At 57.5% G+C, this 22,518-nt stretch overlaps 1 protein-coding gene across 6 annotated transcripts in view; it reads left to right on the top strand.

Moving 5' to 3' along the window:
• Positions 1–22,265, top strand: part of ATP2B3 (ATPase plasma membrane Ca2+ transporting 3) — a 43,336-nt gene extending 21,071 nt beyond the window's left edge. The window contains exons 15-21 of one of the 6 annotated variants that reach the window (XM_008049648.2): positions 192–383; positions 1,898–2,111; positions 3,215–3,426; positions 4,690–4,797; positions 7,060–7,242; positions 11,834–11,987; positions 21,691–22,265. In XM_008049648.2, the coding sequence (XP_008047839.1) occupies positions 192–383; positions 1,898–2,111; positions 3,215–3,426; positions 4,690–4,797; positions 7,060–7,242; positions 11,834–11,987; positions 21,691–21,716 (1,089 nt within the window). In that variant the 3' untranslated portion in view covers positions 21,717–22,265. The remainder of the gene's footprint in view (positions 1–191; positions 384–1,897; positions 2,112–3,214; positions 3,427–4,689; positions 4,798–7,059; positions 7,243–11,833; positions 11,988–21,690) is intronic. The other 5 variants (XM_021708362.1, XM_008049645.1, XM_008049649.1 and 2 more) reach the window with 5 other exon arrangements.
• The last annotated feature ends 253 nt before the right edge of the window (positions 22,266–22,518 follow it).

Here is a 22,518-nt window from a genome sequence, read left to right as displayed (position 1 = left end):
CTGCACTCCAGTCTGGGCAACAGAGTGAGACTCCAATTCAAAAAAAAAAAAAGGATTGCTGTTTTCCACTGGGGGTGGGGGTATTTGGAAGGGAAGGGCAGGAAGCCAGTCCAAGTAGGGCTGAATGGTCCAGGGAGTCTGAGGAAAGCACCCCATGGACACTCTGTGTGTGCCTGTCACCCCCCCCCCAGGGCATTGCAGGAACTGACGTGGCCAAGGAGGCCTCTGACATCATCCTGACTGATGACAACTTCACCAGCATCGTCAAGGCAGTCATGTGGGGCCGTAACGTCTATGACAGCATCTCCAAGTTCCTGCAGTTCCAGCTGACGGTCAACGTGGTGGCCGTGATCGTGGCCTTCACAGGCGCCTGTATTACTCAGGTGGGCACCGCGGGCTGCCATTCCGGGCAAGGTCTGCTTGTGGCTCTCCCTCCCATGATCCCTGGGGTCTGAAGGAGGCAGCTGGTGCCCGAGGGCAGTGGCTCAGGTTGAGGAGTGCAGGTGTCAGGGCCAGGGCATATGGAGGAGGTTTCTTCATTGCTGTGTCTTCCTTTTATTGAGAGCAAATTTATGTACCAAGAGGTCACCATTTTCGAGTACACAATTCAGTGGGGGGGGGAGGTGTCTTCTCAGTATATTTACAATGTTGTGGACCCATCACCTCCATGTAGTTCCAGAACATTCTCATCAGTCCCAAAGGAAACCCTGTCCCCATCAGCAGTCCCTTCCCATGGCTCCTCCCCCAGCCCCTGGCACCCACCAATGTGCTTCGTGTCTCTGTGAATTGACCTGTTCTGGACATGCCATACCAATGGAATCACACCCTGTGTGATCTTTTGTGTTTGAAAGATGTTTGCAGGGTTCATGCACAATGTGGCATCGGTCAGGATTCACTTTTTGTGTGGCCGCAGAATGCTGCGGTATATGGGTGGGTCACATTAGTTCGTCCATTCAGCAGCTGGTGGATGTTGGGTCATTTCCACTTCTTGGCCATTGTGATTAGTGCCACTACGGACACCCGTGTACGAGCCTCCGTGTGGACATACGTATTCAGTTTTCCTGGGTCTAGACCTAGCATGGAACCTCTGGGTCACATGGGAACTCTTTCACAAGAATCCCATTCTTCCCCCTGGTGAGTATCCAGAATGTTTTGTCCCCCACGAGCAAAGGTCAAGTTTGTTGCGACAGGTAGTTAAATGACTTGCTGACCAACTTGGTCCTTTCAAAACTTTTAAAAATTGAGATAAAATTCACATAGCGTGAATGTTACCATAAGAACCATTTTCAGAGTATATAATGCAGCGGGTTTTAGTACACTCACAATGTCGTGCAACCGTCCCCATGAGCCATCACTCTCTACTCCCCCAACTCCTGGCAACCACTCACCTGCTTTCTTTCTCTATGGGTCTGTCGGTTCTGGAAGTTTCCTATGAATGGAACCATACAATACATGGCCTTGTGTGTCTGGCTTCTGTGAGGCTGATGTTTTTCCCAGCAACTCAGGAGAGGAGAAAGGAGGTCCAGTTCAGAGTCTCTGCCTCCTCCTGCCCCTTGAGTGTAGGGGACAAGGAGAGCAGCCCCAGTCTGTCATCCCAGAGGCAGAACCCATCGCTGGGCTGTTTTGTGGCCTGGAGTTTTTCCACTTCCTGCGAAGGGGTTGGCTCCCACCTTCTAGATCACTGGCACCAGGTGAGAGAAGGGAAGTGGGCACTGGAAAGCCCAGAAACAACCTCTGCTAGCTAAACACAACACAGGGATGGAGATGTCCATTCTTACGGGGGTGCGATTGGTGACCTCGAGCCCATGCCGAGTTTCTCCCCAGGAGCTGCTGGGTGTCCGGCCCCAGGCCCTTCCAGGTGGTGGCCCATGGAAGGGTGACTGCCTCCTCTCCGCAGGACTCTCCTCTCAAAGCTGTGCAGATGTTGTGGGTGAACTTGATCATGGACACGTTCGCCTCGCTGGCGCTGGCAACGGAGCCGCCCACCGAGTCGCTGCTGCTGCGGAAGCCGTACGGCCGAGACAAGCCACTTATCTCACGCACCATGATGAAGAACATTCTGGGCCACGCCGTGTACCAGCTCACCATCATCTTCACCCTGCTCTTTGTGGGTAGGTGGGCTCGGACCCTGCCTGCTGAACCTCTGTCTGTGTCCCCAGGCCCAGTCCAGGGTGGGACACAGCTGTTCTTGACTGGATGGTGAACAGGGGAAGGAGCAGACGAGTGTGGCGTGCTGCTCCCAGCCCGCCCACTCCACACCCTCGGCACTCACCGTGTTGCCCCCCAGACGCCAGGAGCCCCTCACTCCTTCTCAGCCTCTCTCCCCGCAAGGCCCCTGAGCATCTGAGAAATGGTTCATGTCTTGACATCTTGTCCACTGCTCTGTAGAGTAGGCAAAATGTCTCCTCCTCTGCCCAGACCCAGAGTGGCCACGGCAACCCTGGGAACAGAGCGGCACCAGTTACCCCATGACTATTTCTCCAGCGACTGTGACCGGGGTGCTGGATGCTGTGGGAGGAGGAGGACCAGGAGAGAAAGAGGCAGAGGAGGAAAGGGTCTGAGGAAAACCAGCGCTGAGAACATACCTTCCTGGCTGGGCACGGTGGCTCACACCTGTAATTCCAGCACTTTGGGAGGCCAAGGAGGGAGAATCGCTTGGGGCCAGGAGTTCAAGACCATTCTGAGCAACAAAGGAGACCTCATCTCTACAAAAAGTTAGCTGAACGTGCTAGTGCACATGTGTAGTACCAGCTACTGGGGAGGCTGGCGCAGGAGGATTGCTTGAGCTCAGAAGTCGAAGGCTGCAGTGAGCTATGATGGCGCCACTGCACTCCAGCCTGGGCAACAGAGCAAGACCTTGTCTCTAAAACAAAATATTACAATTAAAAATAAATAAATAAATAAAAATGGTTTCAAAGGAACACCCTTTATTCCTCGTTCATTCCTTCCCGTAGGGGTTGAGCGCCAGCCCTCTGGGCCCAGCCACTTGCCTGGCGGGTCTCAGGACTCTGGCTGAGCCACGGGTCCGATGGGCGTGGCTTTGGCTGTGAGCTCAGATTTGTTGCCCTCTGGGACGGAGACTCATCTCGAGAGCCACACAGTGTTGTCTTGCTCCTGAGGGGCATGGCCCCGGCCAGGCGCTTCTTGGGTGACAGGGGCAGGGACTGTTTCCTGTGCAGGGCATCTGCCCCTCATGCCCATCCCCACCTTCCAGGGGAGCTGCTCTTCGACATTGACAGCGGGAGGAACGCACCCCTGCACTCCCCGCCATCGGAGCACTATACCATCATCTTCAACACCTTCGTGATGATGCAGCTGTTCAACGAGATCAATGCGCGCAAGATCCACGGCGAGAGGAACGTCTTCGACGGCATCTTCAGCAACCCCATCTTCTGCACCATCGTCCTGGGCACCTTTGGGATTCAGGTAGGAATGGCGACTCCACGCCTGGCCTCTAGCCCCCTGCCAAAGGAAGGCCCCCTTAGAAAGCTAAGGTCTGGTCTCCCTGTCTCCACTCACGGAACCAGTGCTGTCCCTCCTGACTTTCCTATTACCCCATACCCCTCTGCATTTCAGAGCGGGCCTTCTCCATCTTGCAAACGTGGCTGGCTTTGCCCTGAGTTAGCCTGCTGGCTTCCAGAAGGGTCTGGTGTGCGTTCATCAGAACTAACTCTTCTCACAGATGCAGGAAGGAGCTCTCCCTGGCTCCCTCCAGGTCTGCCATTCCCATCTCCAGCACTTAATTCCTTGGTGTGAGGCTGCCATGACTTCAGAAGTTTCGGTTGGAGATGCTCTCTGGGCTCAGTGCCGACACGCTCAGCTCCGCCACAGTGCCATGGCCAGGCTGGTCAGCGCAGCTTCTGGGAGGGACTGAGCGCTCTAGATAGAGTGTGTTCATAGGAAATGTGAGGTGTAGTAAGGCCAGTGGATCAGGAGACGACTGTCCCAGTTTGTTACTCAGAGACCCCAAGAAAAGAGGATGCCACGCCATGGGGGCCACACCAATTAGGAGGTGGCGGGGGAGGTGATCTGGGGCAAAGCCTTTACTGTAGTTTCCTGGGGAAGAAATGGGTGAGGCAGAACAATCACTGTGGCTGCCTCTGGGGCACAGGGGTGCTCCCTGGAGGTCTGGTGCCTGGCCTGGGTGATGAGGGTGGGGTACAGTAGCCTGAAGTGTTAGAGCTTCATAGAGAAGGTGGTGAGTGTGGATTCTGGATCGGTTGGTTTGCGTCTGAAAAATTTGGCCCTGGGAATTGGAGGCAAGAGGCCAAGAAGGCAGGGTGACTCTGGCAGGTTCTGGGTCTCCCAGAGCAAGACGTGTCCAGCATTTGCATGCAGGGCAGTGTTAACACATCTGGTCTGCGGAATATGGAAACATGTTCAGCCCGGAGACTGAATCAGCAGGTTCCGGGCACCGAGAGGAGCTACACCTCATGGCACCTTGGCCTGGTGGGCGGCCAGTCTGTGAAGCCTCCGTCGGGTACTTGCTGGGGGAGAAAGATAGGGGAAGAGCCCCCCAAAAGGAGGGCCAGACCCTCTCCCAGGGAGGTGCCCTTCTGTCTGGGGGAATCAACAGCCCTTCTGACTCGGACCAGTGTGGCCGGGCCTTCTAGGGACTGGGCCGGCCTGGAGGACAGGACAACCTTGGGAGCTGCTGCTGGACCCATCTCTCTCCCCGTCCTTCCGCAGATTGTCATCGTCCAGTTCGGCGGCAAGCCCTTCAGCTGCTCCCCCCTGTCCACAGAACAGTGGCTCTGGTGCCTGTTTGTTGGTGTTGGGGAGCTGGTCTGGGGACAGGTGAGTGTCTGCCTGGTCAGCTTTCTCAGCCCCACCCCTTCTTCCAGTCTGCTCCCTGCTGACCACCTCTTCTCCTGAGCCTCAGAGCGTGTGCCCAGGAAAGTCTGTGATGCATCATGGCCCAGGAGCAAAGCCCCAAGTGACAGTGTCGTGACCATGACCAGAACGTTGCGGGGCCCGGGCAAGCCACCCACCACTCCCCTTTCCATGATAGTGCCAAAAATCACCCCTTCAGCTAGGGTGCTTTGGGAAATCCTCACATGTTGGAAATTAGCACCCTGCAAAATAATCTGTGGGGCAGAAAGAAGGTCATGAGAGAAACTGTGAAACCCTTTGACCTTGTGGAAAGTGGCAACAAGCCCTGTGGACTGCAGCCAAAGCCATGCCCGGGGGGAGTCTATAGGACCCAACAATTGCATCAGGAACAAACATCCTGGGTGGCTGGAGCCAGGCAGAGCACAGAGACCAGGGGTGCACAAGAGGCCTCTGAAAGTATTTCTCTGGATTTCTAGAATCCTGGCATAGGAAGCCAAGTCCAGGACCTACTTTTGTCTGTGTCTAAGTCTATGTGGGCTGTCATAACTAAATACCATAGGCTGGGAGGCTTAAACAACAGACATTTATTTTCTCACAATTCTAGAGGCTGGACATCCAAGATCAGGGAGCCAGCAGGGCCAGTTCCTGGAGCGGGTTCCTTCCTGGCTTGTAGACGGCCATCTCCTCACTGTGTCCTCACAAGGCAAAGAGGGGAGCAAGCTCTCTTCAGGACCCCACCTTGATTGCCTCATTTAACCTTGATCACTTCCTTGCCAAATACAGCCATGCTGAGGGTTAGGGCTTCAACACATGAAGGGGCAGGGAGGGGGGCATCATTCAGTCCCTAGCGTTCTTGCTTTTGTTTCTGAATCTACTGGCATCCCCCAAGCTGGCTGCAGGGGCCATGAAGCTGCTGCAAACGCAGCCCTCTTGCTGGCCCCCAGGGTCATGTCCGCAGGGACGGCCCACCCAGTTCCTCCATCTTGTTTTCAGAATTCTGCCGTTTCCCTCCACCACTGCACCTCCCTCACAGTGAGTCACACTCAGACCCTGCACTCCACGGAGTCCCTTCACTTCTCGCAACCTGGACTCTAACCACCGTCTGGGTGGTGTCAGCCCCGCTTCTTGACCTTCAAGTGCCCAGGCCACAGGCTCTCCCGGGCTTCCCCAGGAGCATGGCACCAGCCTGCAACTAAACTAAAACTAAAACATGTTTGAGTGAGCAAATCTAATAGAAGGGAACCTCTGTGAATAGGCCCCAAGACCTTCATGGGCACACGTGATGAAGACATTTGCTCAGATGCACAAGACAGATGGGACATCTTGTTCTAGAACTGTAGATGCCCAGTACCCCTTTCTGTGGCTTATCCTGCATCCTTCTAGACTGTCCCCCCCACCTCCCAGTGGCCTGCGACACACAAAGCCATGCCCTCTCTTCACCCGCCAGGCTCCTCCTTCTCTCGCCAGTTCCAGCTGTCACCCTTCTTGTCACCTCTCCCTAGCTCCCAATGCACGGGCCCTTCTTAGGCCATCTTCTCCCAGGAGATGCCCTCTCCAGGGGAGACCAGGGTAGCTTCCAGGTGTCCCCTCCCTGTGAAGGCATTAAGACACCATGCATGGAGTGCTATCAACCAGGGAAGCTCACCCACGCCTTGGTGTCCAGGGCTTTTCTGAGGGGTGGGTCACAGGCAGGCTGCGCTTACGTGGCTGGCCTGAATTTCCAGCCCTCCAGAGGTCCTTCTGATACCCCGGGACCTGGGATGTCATAAATCACACTGTTAGTGTCCCAAGGACCCTGGGAAACAACACCCCCCTCAAGCAGGATATTCTAAGGTCTTAGCGATCCCCTCCAGACCTGTGGAGACCACTCAGCCCTCAGGCAGTGCTTCTTAGCACCCCACACCTCCCCAAACACTATGGCCAGAGCTCTCCAGGGGCAGCTCTCACTCTGCACTCTTTGCTTAAACATGAAAACAACACTCTTCAGAGGAAGGAGGTTGGCGTCTCCCTCCGGAGAGCAGAACTTGGTGCCAGGCAGAGGGAGCCAGGAAGCGTGTCCCCCCAGTCTGCCCGCAGGGACAAGGAGTTGAGGAAACAGCAGTGTATGATGCCTGGGGGTGGGCACGGACCAGTGAGAAGAACCTGGGGTGTCTGGGTCCTTCCTCACCCGCAAGCCTGCTCTCACAGCCACCTCTGCTTGCTGTCTCTCGGCTGCGGTACCCCCAGGTCATCGCCACCATCCCCACCAGCCAGCTCAAGTGCCTGAAGGAAGCAGGGCATGGGCCTGGGAAGGATGAGATGACGGATGAGGAGCTGGCCGAGGGAGAGGAGGAGATCGACCACGCAGAGCGGGAGCTTCGCCGGGGCCAGATCCTCTGGTTCCGGGGCCTCAACCGGATCCAGACGCAGGTAAGCCGCTGCTCCACTCGGCTCCTCTGGCCCTTCCGCCTCGAGAGGGTGGAAAGCAAACACACCAGTCCGGGCAGAGCAGGCCATGGGAGGCCTTCACCAGCAGGAAGCCCTGTGGTCTTCTGCCAAGATCACACGAGCAGTCGCCAGTGTCCGCTTTGCCGTGCCCAGGCGTGCCTGCCAGTGGCTGTGGCACTGAGATCGCCTCTCCCCAACACCTCCCTCAGAGCCCAGAAGCCCCCTGGAGTGGGTGCCGGGCCAGCTATAGGTGTGTGCTGGCGACTAGTGGCCATCTCTCAGGGGCACCGACCGGTGTTGTCCCCATAACTGCTGGGCCTCGCTCTACTTGGCGGGAACTGCCCCAGGTCTGAGGCAAGTGACATCCTTGGGAAGAGATGCCCATTTCAAGTAGCCTGTGGCAAGCTCACTGTTCACAGAATTACATGTAAATGTCACGGAAAGGCTTCATTTGGGAAGTGGACTCTGGTCACTGAGTTGGTACTTTCTGTTCATCCAAATCTCCAAACATCAGGGCTAGTCAAGGCCGAGGCCATCAGCTACAGTTCTTATGAAGTCAGAGCTCGCCCTGCTCTCTGCCCTCATCTCTTCCCGGCCAACCCTCTTGCTAGAATGTTCCAGACTCACTGTCTATCCTTATCCCTCCCTGGAATTCTCTTGCAACCCCTCTATGGCCTGACCTCTGCATACCACTCCCCAGAAGTGATTCTCACCAAGGTCTACAAAGCCCCCTTCCAGCCCCGGGGCCTAGGCAGTCCCTGCATCGCTCCTGCCTGCCTGGCAGCACTGCCCAGATGCCACTTCCTGACCACCCTTCCTGGAGACTTGCCATCCCTTCTGTGTCTGTCACGCCTGTCCTCGCCTGGTGCCCCCACTTCCTGCTCAGCCCTGGTTCTGTCATGCTGTGGCTTTTGCATGCTGAAAACCCCAGTTGGGAGGAAGGGACAGCCCATGGGGGACTCACCTGCAGCCCAGCCCCTCTTCTGCTGCAGCCCCTCCCACAGCTTCTCCTTCACAGCCCACCCCTCCCCTGGAAGCCTCCAGATGGCCACTTGGTACGGCACTCCTCACACACTCCTCTCCCTGCAAGGCTTGTCCCTCCTTAGGGGACACCCATCACTCCTTGCCCTGCCATTCTCTGTCAAGGAACCCTAGTCCCCATGCCCCTAACATGGTACCAATTGCTTCTCTTCCCTGGGGTCCTGCCAGAGTAAAGGGCACCACCCTGCTCCTGGCTGTGCAGCCCAGGCCCACCTAAGCCACCAGGGCCAGTGAAGGCAGAGTCCCCTGGCTGATCCCCGCAGGAGGCTGTTGAGGCAGCTTCCTGGGACAGGACCTGAGGCCACACCCCTCCATGGTGTCTGTCACACTTCACCAAGGGTTTACCCAAAGAATCATCCATGCCACTTGCCCACAGCTGTCCTTATGCATTGGACTTGTGTTTCCACCAGTGGTCTCAACATGTCCAGCCTGGGATACCCGCACCCTGCCCCAGGCCCTGGCCTACCTGCTTGCCTTGGCTCAGCTTGGTCTCTCCAGTGCTAGCCTCTGCACAGGGACCTGCATACCCTCTCCATTGCCCTGACCATGGCCTTCAAGCCCCTGCCTCTTGGTCCCATACGCCCTGCACTCCTGCACCCCTGGCTGGTTTTCCAAACCTGCCCTCTGCCTGCCCGTGTGACTGTGTCTCTGCAGCTCCCACTGCATCCCCTCGGGGCCCCTCCTCATGCTGCAAAAGCCCACTCAGAGGCCACCATGGGCAATCTGTGCTCCCAGCCCAGGCCACTGAAGTCTGGGTATATTGGATGCCCTGGGGAACTTTCCAGACCTGGAGCATCCCTGAGCCCTCCTCAAAGGCCAGAATCCTACAGCGCTGAGTGAGGTGGCATCAAAGAAGCTCCCCGGGGACCCGAGGGGCTACTTCCGCTGAGGACCAGGGGGCTGGGCTGGCGTCCCAGCACCTAATGCAGCGTGGCCAGGGCAGGGGGTCTTAGGCCTGGATTCTGAGCAATGTTACCTTGGCCCCGGCCCAGCTGGACCCAGAGAGCCTCAGAGAAGAAAGGGTCTGCGTCTCCTCCCCCAAGTGCCTGGGACAGACCAGGGGCATGGCACAGGTAGTTTCTGCTTGCTCCCTGCAACAAACACTTCTGTGCTAAACTAAAAGCACATGAAATGTCAGAAGCAGGCCCTGTGTGTCAGTGCCTGACTCAACTGTGCCTTCTGTGCGACTGTGCCTATGAGCCCCCAGCTTCCCCCAAGACGGGCTCTTGTCTGCTCTCCTCCTGTTCTGCTGCAGAGCCAAGAGCTGCCCGAGCCAGCAGGGAAGGTGGGTGGCACCGTGGGACCTTGCTACTTGGCGGCCCACTACCCTTCTGTCCCTGCAGCCTAAGACGGTGCTGGTTTTCCTAGCAGCTGAAATAGCAGCCCCGCCCCATCTGAGCTGTCAGTGGTACCCTGGCCACGTGTGTGTCTCGTGTCTTCTGTGTGCCTGTGGGCTCTCGGGCCCACCCTCCAGCCTGGCGAGTAGAAGTGGGTCCCATCAGTTGCAGTCTTAGAGTTCCGGGCTGTTCCAGTTGCCAGTGCTCACATAGACATGGGCTGGTCAGCTGCTTTACCCATGAGGAGAAGGGGCTTGTCCAGTGTCACACAGGGAGAGTGAGGTTGGCCAGGACCTTGTCTCCTATGCCTGGCCCCAGGGCACACTCCTTTCCCCTCGACCCCCGTGGCCTGTCATTTTGATTTGTCACATGGAATTCACCATGCTTCTCAACTGTTTAACTAGCGCCTGGGAGAGGCCATGAGCCTGTATGAATGCCCCAGGCCCAGAAAACCTTTTCGAGACAGCCGGCCCCAGATTGCTAGGTTCTGTGAACCACAAAGCTGCTCCCTGGCTTTTGGAGGCCAGCACACAGCTCCGCGTGGCTAAGTGGAGGCATTTTGCGACCATCACTCCGTAGTAACATACCAACACACCAGACAGGCGGGGCGTCATCCCAGAATAAAAGAGTCCTTCCAACCCAGAACATATAGCTTTTTGAAGTGCTCATGACTCGGTCTGTCTTTTTTGCATTCTATCAAAAATCAAAGGGAAGTTCATCAGTGACTAGGCCTCGCTGCTGGCCCAGCGGTGGGGCTCCCGGGCATGGGGTGATGGCGATTGTGGTATTTTCACTGATGTGGCCATCCCTTTGGGACACGGTCTGTTCCAGGAGAGGCCAGCACAAATCCAAGGCAGGAAAGGCAACTTCCCATCCCTTATCACTTTTGCTGCCCTAAGAGTTCTCTCTTGAGAGAGACCTCTTTCGAGAGTCATAGAAATCTAGAGAGGAGACACCCCCCCCAAGATACCACGACTCTAACACATTAACCGTCCTCCCTCCATGCACTGATACACGCGGTGCAACGTGGTGCCAACCCATCGTGTGTGCCCGGTATGCATACCTCACGGCTGCAGTCGGTGGCCTCAAGTTTCCCCTTCTCACAAGCGAGCGAGCAGAGTATGCTGGGCACCAGGGGGCTGGCAGGTCGAGAAGGAGGAGTCTTTCTGAAATGTGTCCAAGGGCTGAAATGGTGCACATCCTCATTTTGGTGGGTGCGGGGGGGAGTCTGAACATTCAAGCTGCCTTCTTCCGAGAAGCCCTGGCTCACGTCAGATGCCAGGCCGAACCTGGTGGCCACCACATAGCCACTGCAGGCCTTGGAGTGGGGCGAGGGCACCTTTTCTTGTCCTGGAGCACATAGCTTTGGGCTCCAGAAATGCATACTGGCTTTGCTGTTCACACCGTCCGGTGACCTGTAGGTATCTCCAGCGGGATGGCCAGAAGTCCCGTGCCAGCCAAGGGCAGGATCAGGAACACCAGAGACACTGGGTGGGCCTTGGTTTCCGCAGACCCAGTTTCCTTTCAACTTCGAGGAAGCTGAGAGTGGAGACAAAGCAGAAACCATCTTTGTTCCCAGTCCTTCTAGCCTCTCTGCCCTGCCTCTCCTCTACGCCTGTGGGTCTGTGGGAAAGCCCCCTCCTCTGCCTTCTAAGCCCGTTCCTCTGCCGAGGTTTCAAGGGGGTGTCCCCCACACAGTTACTTGGATGATTCCCAACAAGCCAGGGCAGGGTCCCTGTCCCCCACACCCCCGGGGGGCCGTGTTTCTAATGGGAGCATGTCATATCCCTCAGGTGTGTTGGGGCGTCAAAAAAGGTTGAAAGCTACGAAGTAGGATAACAAAGTATTGCCAGACACAGGTACTTCCTGACGAGTGGCTTGCCATGAGCATATCGTGAATGCAAATGACTCTGAAGTGTTTGCGTTGTGCCCCTGACTCGTGAACCCCTTCCCTCCCAATCCCGTGACCTCGAATCATTTGCTCAGCAAACCCTCTCCTGGTGGATGGCACGAGGCCGGCCTCGGTCAGGGCCCTGGCAAAAGCATCGCCAGCTCCCAGCCAGCAGGGCTGACCCGATGGGCTTTGCTGTCACGATATGTGCCCAGTGTGGCCCCTGTCCTCACCCAGCCCTGCCCCCCTGCAGTCCCCCGGACAACAGTGCAAGCCAAACTTTATCTCATTTTCTCTCCCACAGATGGAGGTAGTGAGTACCTTCAAGAGAAGCGGTTCATTTCAGGGTGCCGTGCGCCGGCGGTCTTCGGTCCTCAGCCAGCTCCATGACGTAACCAATCTTTCTACCCCTACTCACGTAATTCTCTCTGCTGCCAATCCCGCCAGTGCTGCTGGGAGTGAGTCTTGACTTCCCTTTTCTCTCATAAATGGCATCTCTGGGGAAGAAAAGGCCTCCCCAACTCTGCCTTCTCTCTTTTCCAGTCTTGCATTTCCGCTCACCGTGGCTTTTCCGTTCTTTCTTTACTGCCCTGTCCAGTCCTTCCCGCCCAGACGGTGTGTCTCTCCAAAGCCATATTCTCTTATGAAATGTATTCAACCCACGGCACTTCCGGGCCTTTCGTCCTTTGCTTGTTTGGTTTTTTGGTTTGTGTTCAGTGCTCCTCTGCCATTGGTTTTCTTTTCTTGAACTTGTCTGCCTTTGCCGGTGGTTCTTCATGAACTTGGGCCGCTTCTGGTGGTGTCTGGTGTCGGGCTGGGGCCTTGCTCGGTGTTCTGTGGTGCCGCGTGAGGGGGACACGTGGGCTCAGGGCCGTCCCTGGGCAGGAGGGGAGGTCAGTGCCTTTCTGGCATCATTTGCAGCAGAAGAATCCAGCCCGCCTCCTCCGGGACTCAAGTGGCAGCTTCCAGCATTTTCTTTGAGGTGGTTTCCAAAGGATGCCACCATCACCTGTCCTCAGGTGGACTCAGTGGTGGCCGATCACTCCTGCGCGGGTGGTGCCGTAGGCCCTCGCCCCGAGCCACCACCAGCTGTTAGAGGTGTCCCAAGGACTAGAACTCGGGGGCCAGACGTGTGGGGAGTACAATGTTTCCTTTTGTCCCTGAAGCGCCTTTGCTCTTTCCAAACAGGCCTGAGGATTGGAAGGTCTTAACCCGATCCGGTCTGCACTCTCTCTCCTTCCTCTGAGAAGCTGGGAGAAATCGATTCCCTTTGATACATTTCAATGAAAAATCCCCACCATGTTGGTCACGTTTTAAAGAGGGCCAGCCTAAGGAGGTCAAAATTTCCATGACTGTCCACATCTTTTCAAAAACAAAGGAAAGGCCACTACCCCACTGAAGCCGCCAAGGCTCCCCCAGGGGAAGAGGATGCAAGGACCGCACGGCCCTCTCCCACCGCCCAGGGCTGCCTGCTTTCTGTAACAGATGCCAGAGATTTAAAAAGCCAAACAGTAACCCTTCGAGTGTGAGCCCAGAGCCCTCGCGGGGATGGTTACACGCTACCTCTTTCCTTTCCTTCCAGTGAGCCCGCAGCTCCCCCCTCTGCGAACACGCCACGCCACTCCCCTGTGTGGGAGTCCTTAACTGCGCCTGCCTTTTTCCCATCACAGACTCTTCCAGCTTGATTGCTTTGCTTTGCTTTTCTTTTCCTTTTTGTTTTCTTTTGTTTGTTTGGTTTTGGTTTTTTTTTTAGGAACTGGTGAGAGGTACCAGTAAGGGGCACCCCTCCTCTTGTTTGAGCTGTCATTTCGGGCCACTCTGCCCTTTAAGGAAAGGATGAGGGCTGCCCCATCCCTGCTGGGCGACCCACATGGGCATGCACGTACACATGTACACACACACACACACACACACACGCAGAGAGACACCTTCTCCAAGCTACAGCTGCACACATCTGCAGCTTGGATACACGCCCACCCCCCCGAGCCACCCCCCTGGGGCACAAACATTGACCAGCACTGCCCGGGGCCCAAAGGAGCCTCACCACCCAGAGAGAGACGATGCACGGTCCCCGGGCACATCCAGGCCAGGACTCCTGCGGGCACAGCGCCTTCCATCCTGGGAGCCGAGGGGCAAGAGTGTCACGACTGTGCCCCCGGGGGTGCACACAGACCCACCCTGTCCCTCCCTCCCCTTTGGCTTCCTCCATATGTTCTTTGCCATCTCTCTCTGTGCTTCCTGTATGTCTGTCTGTCCATCTGCCCTTCTGTTGAGTTCAGGGAAAGGCAGCCACACGGCCCTCAAGCCTTGTCCCGCCCCAGGGCCAGCCTGGCCTCTTCAGCCTCTCCTCGCCTGCCTCTGCTGGCCCCGGAGGCCCGCTGTCTCTTCTCTCTCTGGCGTCCTCCCACTTCCTCCCTGGGGGCGGCCTCTCTCTCCTGTCTTCCTCAGCCCCTAGCACTTCCTTCCTTCCTTCCATGCGCGGCCATCTGTCCCCCTCCTCCCCATCTCTGGAGCCCGGCAGTGCCCGGTAAGTACAGTGGGAGAGACGCCACCCTCCCGCTGTTCATGAACCATCCCCAAGCAGCAGCTGACCAAAAGGAGGAAGGCGGGTGGCAGGTCCTTCCGGAGGGTGCTGGCGTGAAGTCACAGGAGCTCTGCTGTCCTGACCAACGAAGGCCTAAAAGGCTAAAAGGCTCACCTCAGTGGGACAGCGGTACCCCAGAAAGGACTCCACTGTGGAGGAAGATGCTGGCTGGGGGACCTGGCAACGCCGTGGGGAACACGCCTGCTTCCAGAAGCCGCCAACCCAAACCACCTCCTGCAGCAGATTGGTTTAGAACTCAGAACCCAACCCCCACTCCAAGCTTCAAGGACCCCAAGAAATCGCCGAACCCAGCACCCTCATCATATAAATTAGGGGAAGGCGGATGCCCCCAGGGCCAGCCCCACCCTCTCGTCGGAACTTTCTGGTGGACGGGAGCTTCTCTGAAGGAAGGCAGGGTGAAGGCCACAGCGGAGCTCCCCTAGACAAGAGATGTGGTGCTCACAGGCCGCCCCAACTAGGCCCAGAGGGACCTTAAGTCACCAGGTCTCCTAAGGAAAACCCACGCCTTTGTTCATGAGGAATATTCTAGCCTCTCTCCTCTCCAAGCCAGTCTGCCTTTCAGCCCACCAGGAGTTGGGGGCCTCTCAGGGCTCCATGCCTGCAGTTTTAGGGGCACTGGAGTGACCTCCTGTTCAAAGTCATTCCCACTAAGGGCCTCAGGCTCTTCAGGGAGAAGGGCCAAGGGTCGACAGGGATCCCCACTGGCTGCTGCCCTCAGGGCGGGAAGTAGCCAGAGGGTGACCAGGAGGCTGTAGAGATGCGGGGAAATTCCGTTCGCCCCCGTCTGAGCCCACCCTCTCCCTAGCCTTCCACGCTGCACGTGCACACATGCCTGCGCTGCTTCTGGACTCGGGGGGTCCCAGCATTGACCCCCTCCCTCCTCTGCCAGAACCATTAAACTGTACTGACCATGACCTCCTTGCTCCCAGCTCCAGGATGGCCTCCACCGCCCAAGACGGCCTCCACGCTCAGAGCCGTTTCTCCTCTCTTGCCCCCCCGATGGCTGCCCCCATCATAGCCATTTGTTGACGATCCTTCCGGCCCCAACCACAGACTCACAAGCTGAGGTTACAGAAAGCCCAGCATCACTCTTCTTGTTGAATATCAGTGTCTAGGTGTGTCCAGAGATGGGACAGTCCAGTCGCTCGGGCTTACTATGAGCAGCAAGCCCAGGGCACTGCCGTCACCTCCAGGTGGGGAAAGGAGGGTGCACAATCGTTGCGAGAGCCCATGGAAGCCTCTTCAGAGTCCTTTTGTGTCTGTTTCCCATTGGGACACACAGACACACCCCAGCACCTCCCCAGCCACGCATCCAAACTCTGTCCTTCTTTCAGTGACACTGGGTCTGTGTCAAATGTTGACTGTGGCAGTAGTTCATGAGATGGTTCCTTACCCAGCACGGCAAAGGGGGGGAGGGGGGATGTTGTGAGTTTGGACCAATATGGCCACGGAGGGTCCCCTGGAGCTATTTGGTTCTGATTAACCATGCTGGAAACAGATCAGAGCGGTTGCTTTACTTGAACTGGCGTTTGCAACATGAAAACCTTTCCAGAACCCAGGGAGATAAGTTCACCACACACTCACAGCCCTGTAGTAGGAGGAACTTGGCAAAGCAAAAGCAGCATTGATTTCTGGAGTTTGCTCCATTCTTAGGAAGTTCATTTGCTTCAAGCCAAATCTCCCTACTTCGGCTTCTGGGAATAGCGTATTGACATTTTTCCTCAGATGCTTGACAGTATGCATGCTGCTTTTACACTAGAAACAGGTTCAGCCCTCCGCTGAACCCTGCCCTGCCCCAAGACGTCCTGGAGCCCTGGGTCCTACCATGGCGGATGGCCCTCCAAGCGATTCCTAAAGCACACACCCGAACACAGCCTAGAGCACACCCCAGAGCCCTGGGTCTGAGCCCCACCCAGCAGGCACTTCAAGTGCTGACTCCAAGGCCGGGAGCCAGGGCCGGAGAGTGCAAGGTACTTCTTCAAGGCCCTGCAGCTAGACTCTGCCAGCGGGAGAGACAAGGGCTCAGGTGGGGCTTCCTCACACGTCCCCTTTAGTCTGAGCACCTGAAAGGCCTGGGACTCACGGTGCCCAGGTCAGTTCAGCTCAGTCGTCGATGTCAGCATGAGTCCAGGCTCACACGGTCCTGGGCACAGGAGTGTGCATACAAGGCGGGAAGCGATTTTCACGAAACTTGCTAGCTGTCAGCAGTTTCGGCTTGGCAACACACACACAGCCGTGTCTTACTCGATCCCTCCCCTTGATCTTCCCACACACAGGCTTTCTGAACTTGGCTTCTCCTTGCCCCAGGTGATGGATGGATCAAATCGCCATAGGCTCTTGATGACACCTTGCTGTGTCACGTCCGAGTTGTGCTTCACCCTCATGCCTACAGGGGGCGTAAGCGCAGATGCCAGGGGAACTGACAGGCCCTGGCCTCCCAAGGAAGGTTCTGGACTAGCGGACAGGCGGGGAAGGCCAGAAGAATCGAAGTTCCGTGAGACTTAGCGGTTGAGACTGAGCAGCGGGCTGGAGCCCCCGGGACTGCTGGCCCCCCAGGGTGGTGGCCTACGGAGGGAGAAAGAGGAGCCAGGGAGGCGCCAGGCCCAGCTTCTGCTGTTACTCTTGTCATCGTGGCTCGGGAGTCTCTGCTTTGATTCTTTCTTCTTTTCCTTCCCTCTTCTCCCGTTCGTCTCGGCCGGGTGGGTGGGTGTCCCAGGCCTTCGCTTGTCTCCCTGCTTCTGCATTCCTTGTCCACCCCACCCCGCCCCGCCCTGCACTGCCACCTTGAGCGGGCACCCTCCACCCAGCCAGCAGTAGCCTCGCACGCGCCAGTCTCACACCGCATCCCTCCCGCTTTGGCTCAGCGTGGCCAGGGCTGGGCCTTGTCGGTCTGCAGTGTCACCCGCCCCGCGTAAGGCTCCGAGCTGTCCAGCGTGCAGATCAGAGCCCGGGCTGAGCCCGTGGCGCCAAGTGCGTCTTCTCTGGGCAGCCAACACCGAACAGAGGAGGGAGCAAGTGCGGGCAGCCCAAGGCTCAGGGGAAAGAAAGCAGACGAGCGGCGGCCTGGACAGGACAGCCTCTGAGGATGAGTGCTCAGGCTGAGTCAGGGCAAGGAGGAAGGCCAGCCACGGGCCATTCTTCGGGAGAGCAGACTGGGAAGAGGAAGGACAGGCGTCATGTCCAGGGACTTGAGGGTCTCCCAAGCAGCTCCAGCTAGCCGGCGAGCAGAGACGGGGTGGAGAGCCGTGGGGAGGGCTGGAGCCATCACAGGAGACAGGCACCAGGTCGCGTGGGCCCTGACATTCCGCCCCATCCACTGAGCCAGCCAGACAAGCCCCTGTCCCCAGGGGCTTACGATCCAGTGGAAGGCACCTAAGGAGAGAACACTAGAACATGTGGGACACTTGAAGGGAGAAAATAAAGCAGAAGCACATGCAGGGGTGCTGGGAGAGCCGGGGGAGGGCGGGCTCACTGAAGAAGAGTCTTCTCAGCAGAGGGAACAGTTAGTGCAAAGGCCCTGGGGTGGGAATGTGCTAGGGCTGGAGGAGGTAAAGGGACACGCTAGTGGAGGGCTTGCACACTGGAGGCCATGACACCCTTTGGTTCCTATTTATTTGAAAGGACTGCTTGGGCTGCCCTACTAAGAAGAGGCGATAAGGGCAGGGTCGGCAGCAGGAGGCCTAAGGAGGAGGCCCTGCATGGAGGGCTGGGGGTGAAGTGGCAGGTTCCAGGTGGCATTGAAGGGGAGCGGGGCTGGCCAGGGCTGGGGCTTGGGGGTTGAAGCCTGTCAGGCTTAGACACAGCTTAGCCATCAGCTCTGAAGCTGGAGATGGAGACTCGTTGGCTGATAGACAGACTGGAGGGCCACAGGCCCTGGGGAGCACCTAGACCGGGGAGAGGGGCCCTCGGGCACTAGAGGACAAGGAAGAGGAGGGGCCCACCAAGTGGCTAGGGAGGAGCCACGTGAACCTGGTGGGGACAGCTGGGCATGGGAGGAAATGAAATATCCTCAACCCTCTCAGGGCATCAGATGCGCCAGGGAGCAGAGAAGTGTGGCAGAGGGGGGATGACAGGAGGGTCCAGGAGATAGGGGACATACCTCACTCGGAAGAGGTAGGAAGCCATTGGAGAGTCCCCGGGCTAACTGGCTCCTCCTCAGTCTTCCCAGATGCCTGGGCTGTGATTCTAGGGCACCTCTTTCCTGGAGCGGGCTTGTGTCTCGTTTCTTTCTAAGTTATCCTCCAATGAAGTGGGCTTTTGAGGGATGTGGGTAGGTGAATTTCCACACACAGTCAGGACCCAGTCCAGTTCCCTCACTACTAGGGCTTTTGGGGCCAGGTGGGGCACTCGTTGTCACGGCCTGACTCGGCGACCAGAGAGATCTTGGAACGTCCACCCGGAGAAAGGGATGGTGCAGGGACCGCAGAGACCCAAAGTGGAGGGACAGGGCAGACAAGGTCTCTGCCTGCAGGGGATGGCTCCCCAGAGGCCTCGAGGAGCCCTGGCAGCACGCAGCACAGTAGTGGAAGTGGGGAGGGGATCCGGGGAGGACACGTTTCAGAGTTAGGGCAGGGCCCACAGGACACATTGATGTCTGCACAAGGGGTGAGGGGACCACATGATTCGGCCAGAGCCCTGTCCTGGGATAGGAAGACAGGCAGAGGTAGGGTCGGGCCAGGGCAGTAAGAAGAGTTATCCTCAGGTCTCCTGCAATTTGGAGGTCCCTAGGCATCTGCAGGGAAGTCCCCAAGAGGCAGCTGGTGCCCAAGTGTGGTAGTCGAGGAGAAGGGCGTGGTCTGATGGTCTGTAGACAGCGTGGCAGCTTTGGCAGTCCCCTTGGGAGAGTAGAGGTGGGAGGCTGGCCCAGGCTGGGAGCAGTGCAGGCGCCTGAAAAGGAGAGACCAGGGCGAGCCCGGTGCTCAGGCAGGCGCTGGCTCCGCTCAGCCAGGCCATGGGGATGCTCTTGAGAACGGAGTCGGAGCTCGGTCCTCCGCACTGAACCTCTCTCAGACACATTTGCTGCTTTCCACGCAGCCAGGAATTGACTTTACCCCAGGAATTGACTTTACCCTTCCATGTTGGGCTGAAAACACTCCACGATAAGACGACCCCAAAACATTCCTTATGGCCCAGGACCAGAAAGCGAGGAAATTAGAACCTGGAGAGAAGCTGACTCGCCGTCAGCTGTAGAGACCCTGATGGTGCCAGCCGGGCCTAGCAACCCCAACGGCGGGATGTCGCAGGGGCGGCCCTGCCACGCCCTGCACCGGGCTCTGGCGGTGAGCAGCAAACAGCTGTAGTGGCAGAAGAGCCTGGAAGGAGGGTTGGCCCAGCCCAGTTGCCCTTTGTGGACGCAGCCAAAGTCACATGGGGCCTTGCCTCCTGGCAGTCCCTGCACACATGTGTCTCTTTTGTGACTTGGCGGGCACAGCCACCGGCTGGAGTAGGGGGTGTTGCAGCTGGAGTAGTGATGCCCCAGCCACATCTGCGCTAGCTACGAAAAGCGAATTCTGTTTCTTCTCATTAAAAATGTCGAATGAGCCTCCACTGCCGTGTTACCCTATTTGAGATTGTAGTCCAGGCAGGAAGGCCCGAGTGAGCGTAGCAAACCATCCGCAATCCAGCACAGGCAGCCCCCAAGGCCAGAAAGTTCTACTGGATTTCGCATCGGCTGCTAGGAAACACAATTCTGTGGAAAGACTCTGAGACCTGCCCCATTTAAACTGACCTGAGCACTGTGCTTGGATTGGCTGAGTCACTCGCCCCAGGGTCTAGACAGCCAACGGGTAGACAAGCGGGCCTGGCTGTGTGCCAAACTTAACCAACACAAACGGGCAGAGGCCTGGTTAAGCCCTCAGGCCATAGCTTGCTGACTCCTTGTCTAAACCAAGAAAACCAAGTCCTAGAACCTTGGTCCTGGAAATGACTTTAGAATTCATCATGTATCTACCCATTCACATGCAGAGAGGTCAGCCAGTGCCAGGTGGACCCTGGTGTCCTGCAGGCCAGGGATCTTTCCACTGTCCCCTCCGGGGAGGGTGGTCGGGCTGGTTTTACCTTGAGAGTACAGGGCCAGCTGGCTTTGGCAACTGTGCTGATGCTGGCTGGTACAAGGTCCATTAGAGGGCTATTCATTGACTCCTGGCTTCTAGAAGCAGGAGGGAACCCAGGCTGGGGGCCAGGGAGGAAGTAGAGAGAGGTGGCTGCTCTGTGGCTTGTAGAACCCATGAGACTCGAGTACGCGTGTAAGCAAAGGTGGGGAAGTTAGCAGGGGTGGGCTTCTTCTTGAAGTGGGGCCCTGCATGGGGTGCAGGGGGCTTCAGAGGGGGCCATGAACTTGGCTGAGGAGAGGGCTACAGTGGTGAGGGAGTCTGGGGTGCGGTGGGGAGCTTTTCCCTGTGGGGAGTTGAACAGTCTGAGGTTTGCCAATGTGAGTGGGGATGGCCAGGGAACAGCTTCAGAGAGTATGGCAGAGAGGCTAGTTCCAAATGTCCAGCTGGAAGAGGAAGGTGGAAGAGAAGGGTACATGGGTGATAGGGGCCAGAGGAGCAGATGCATCTAGCTGCAATGGGACAGAGGACATAGAGGGGGACTGCAAGGAGACCACAAGGGTACCTGAGTAGAAGTGTGGCCATTTTCTGTCTCCAATGCCTCCAGGTGGGGGCCTGGCAGGCTCTTGGGCCTGGAGCTCTGAGGAGGAGCCTGGACCACAGTTCCTGGGCCCCAGTGCCGTGACCAGGGCAGGAAGTGTGGACAGAAAGGAGGAGGGACTGGGCCAGGCCAGAGCTCTAGAGCTCCCAGGGGCAGAAGAGGAAGCCGTGGTGGAGTCAGGGCTGGAGCAGCCAGCGAAGTGGAAGAGGGCCAGCCAGAGGCAATGTCAGGGAGCCACGAGAAGTCTCCAGAAAGAGGGGAGGTCAGCTCAGCAGATACCCCAGAGGCATCAAATAAGGTGAAGATGCAAGAGTGGCTGCTGGACTTAGCAGCAGGAAGACTGATGGCCAGACAGGTCTGGGCATGGCAGGTCCTGGAAGCTGGGGGACAGGGTGAAGTCCCTGGAGGGAGACCCATGGGAGGAAGGCCAGCAATGCCCATGGGCTGATCCTTGCTCTTACCAGAAGGGACCTGGGGCCTTCTGGTAAGGCCAAGTGGAGAGGCCATTCCCCAGCCTTCTCCCCTTCTTGGGTCACCTTTCTTTCCTGCCAAATTGCATCTCCTGAGCTCCAGAACGTCTGCCCAGGTCAGCCTAGAGAAAGCCGTTGCCATTTTTCCTGCATGTGGATCCATTGACAGGACCAAGGCCCAGACCTGAAAACCCTTCCCAAAGCCAAGCAGAGCTGCCCCATTCTGCAGCCGCCCTCCCAAGGGATGGACATTATCATGCGATGACCCCAGCCATTGCCGTGGGTGGAATGCGCCAGCACCAGCCGGCCATTGACTGTCTCTCTCCTTCCTCCTTCCCTCTCTCTCTCCCTCCTTCCCTCCCTTCCTTCCCTCCTTCCTCCCCTCCTTCCCTCCCTGCTCCTACCTTGGGCCCTGTCCCCCACCTCCTGCTCCAGATCCGGGTGGTGAAAGCATTCCGTAGCTCGCTCTATGAAGGCCTGGAGAAACCAGAGTCCAAGACCTCCATCCATAACTTCATGGCAACGCCCGAGTTTCTGATCAATGACTACACCCACAACATCCCGCTCATCGATGACACGGACGTGGATGAGAACGAGGAGCGCCTGCGGGCTCCCCCGCCCCCATCCCCCAATCAAAACAACAATGCCATAGACAGCGGCATCTACCTGACCACGCATGTCACCAAGTCAGCTACCTCTTCAGCGTTTTCTTCTGGTCCCGGGAGCCCGCTCCACAGCGTGGAGACGTCCCTCTAACCAGAACTTGTCTTGGCACACGCACACGCACACGCACACTCGGACTCACACGCAGTCCCATGCACACACGCACGCACACACAGAGGGGACCTGCACACCCGCGGAAGAGGGGAGTGACTGGGGTGGCTGCAAGAAGCCGAATCCATTCGATAAGGGCGCAGCCCGCCCCAGGCTCCTCATCTGGGACCGAGGAGGTGGGGGAGGGGGAGGAGGGAGGAGGAGGAGGAAGAGGGGAGCCAGAGGAGAAGGGGGAGAGTCTCTACCCGAAGGGGAGGAAGGAGAGAGTGAGAAGGGCTGTGCTCCCCACCTTTTTTCTACCGACGCTTCTTTTTTATCGAACACTACAAATCCCACGTGCGGTGGGTACGGGGCTGGTCTGCGTTTATTGACAACAATCAGATCGATGTGTTCGTACAAAAAAGGCGAGCACTCTGCAGGGCCGTGAAGGACACTACTCCCCTTCGAGGCCACTCGAGGGAGCTGCCTGCAGATGTACCTGTGTCCGCT

Source organism: Carlito syrichta, unplaced genomic scaffold (genome assembly GCF_000164805.1).
Source record: "Carlito syrichta isolate Samal-C Ts95f unplaced genomic scaffold, Tarsius_syrichta-2.0.1 Scaffold135894, whole genome shotgun sequence".
NCBI classification, from domain to species: Eukaryota; Metazoa; Chordata; class Mammalia; order Primates; family Tarsiidae; genus Carlito; species Carlito syrichta.
The sequence above is the reverse complement of the archived record's forward strand: the minus strand, read 5'-3'. Positions and strand labels throughout refer to the sequence as shown.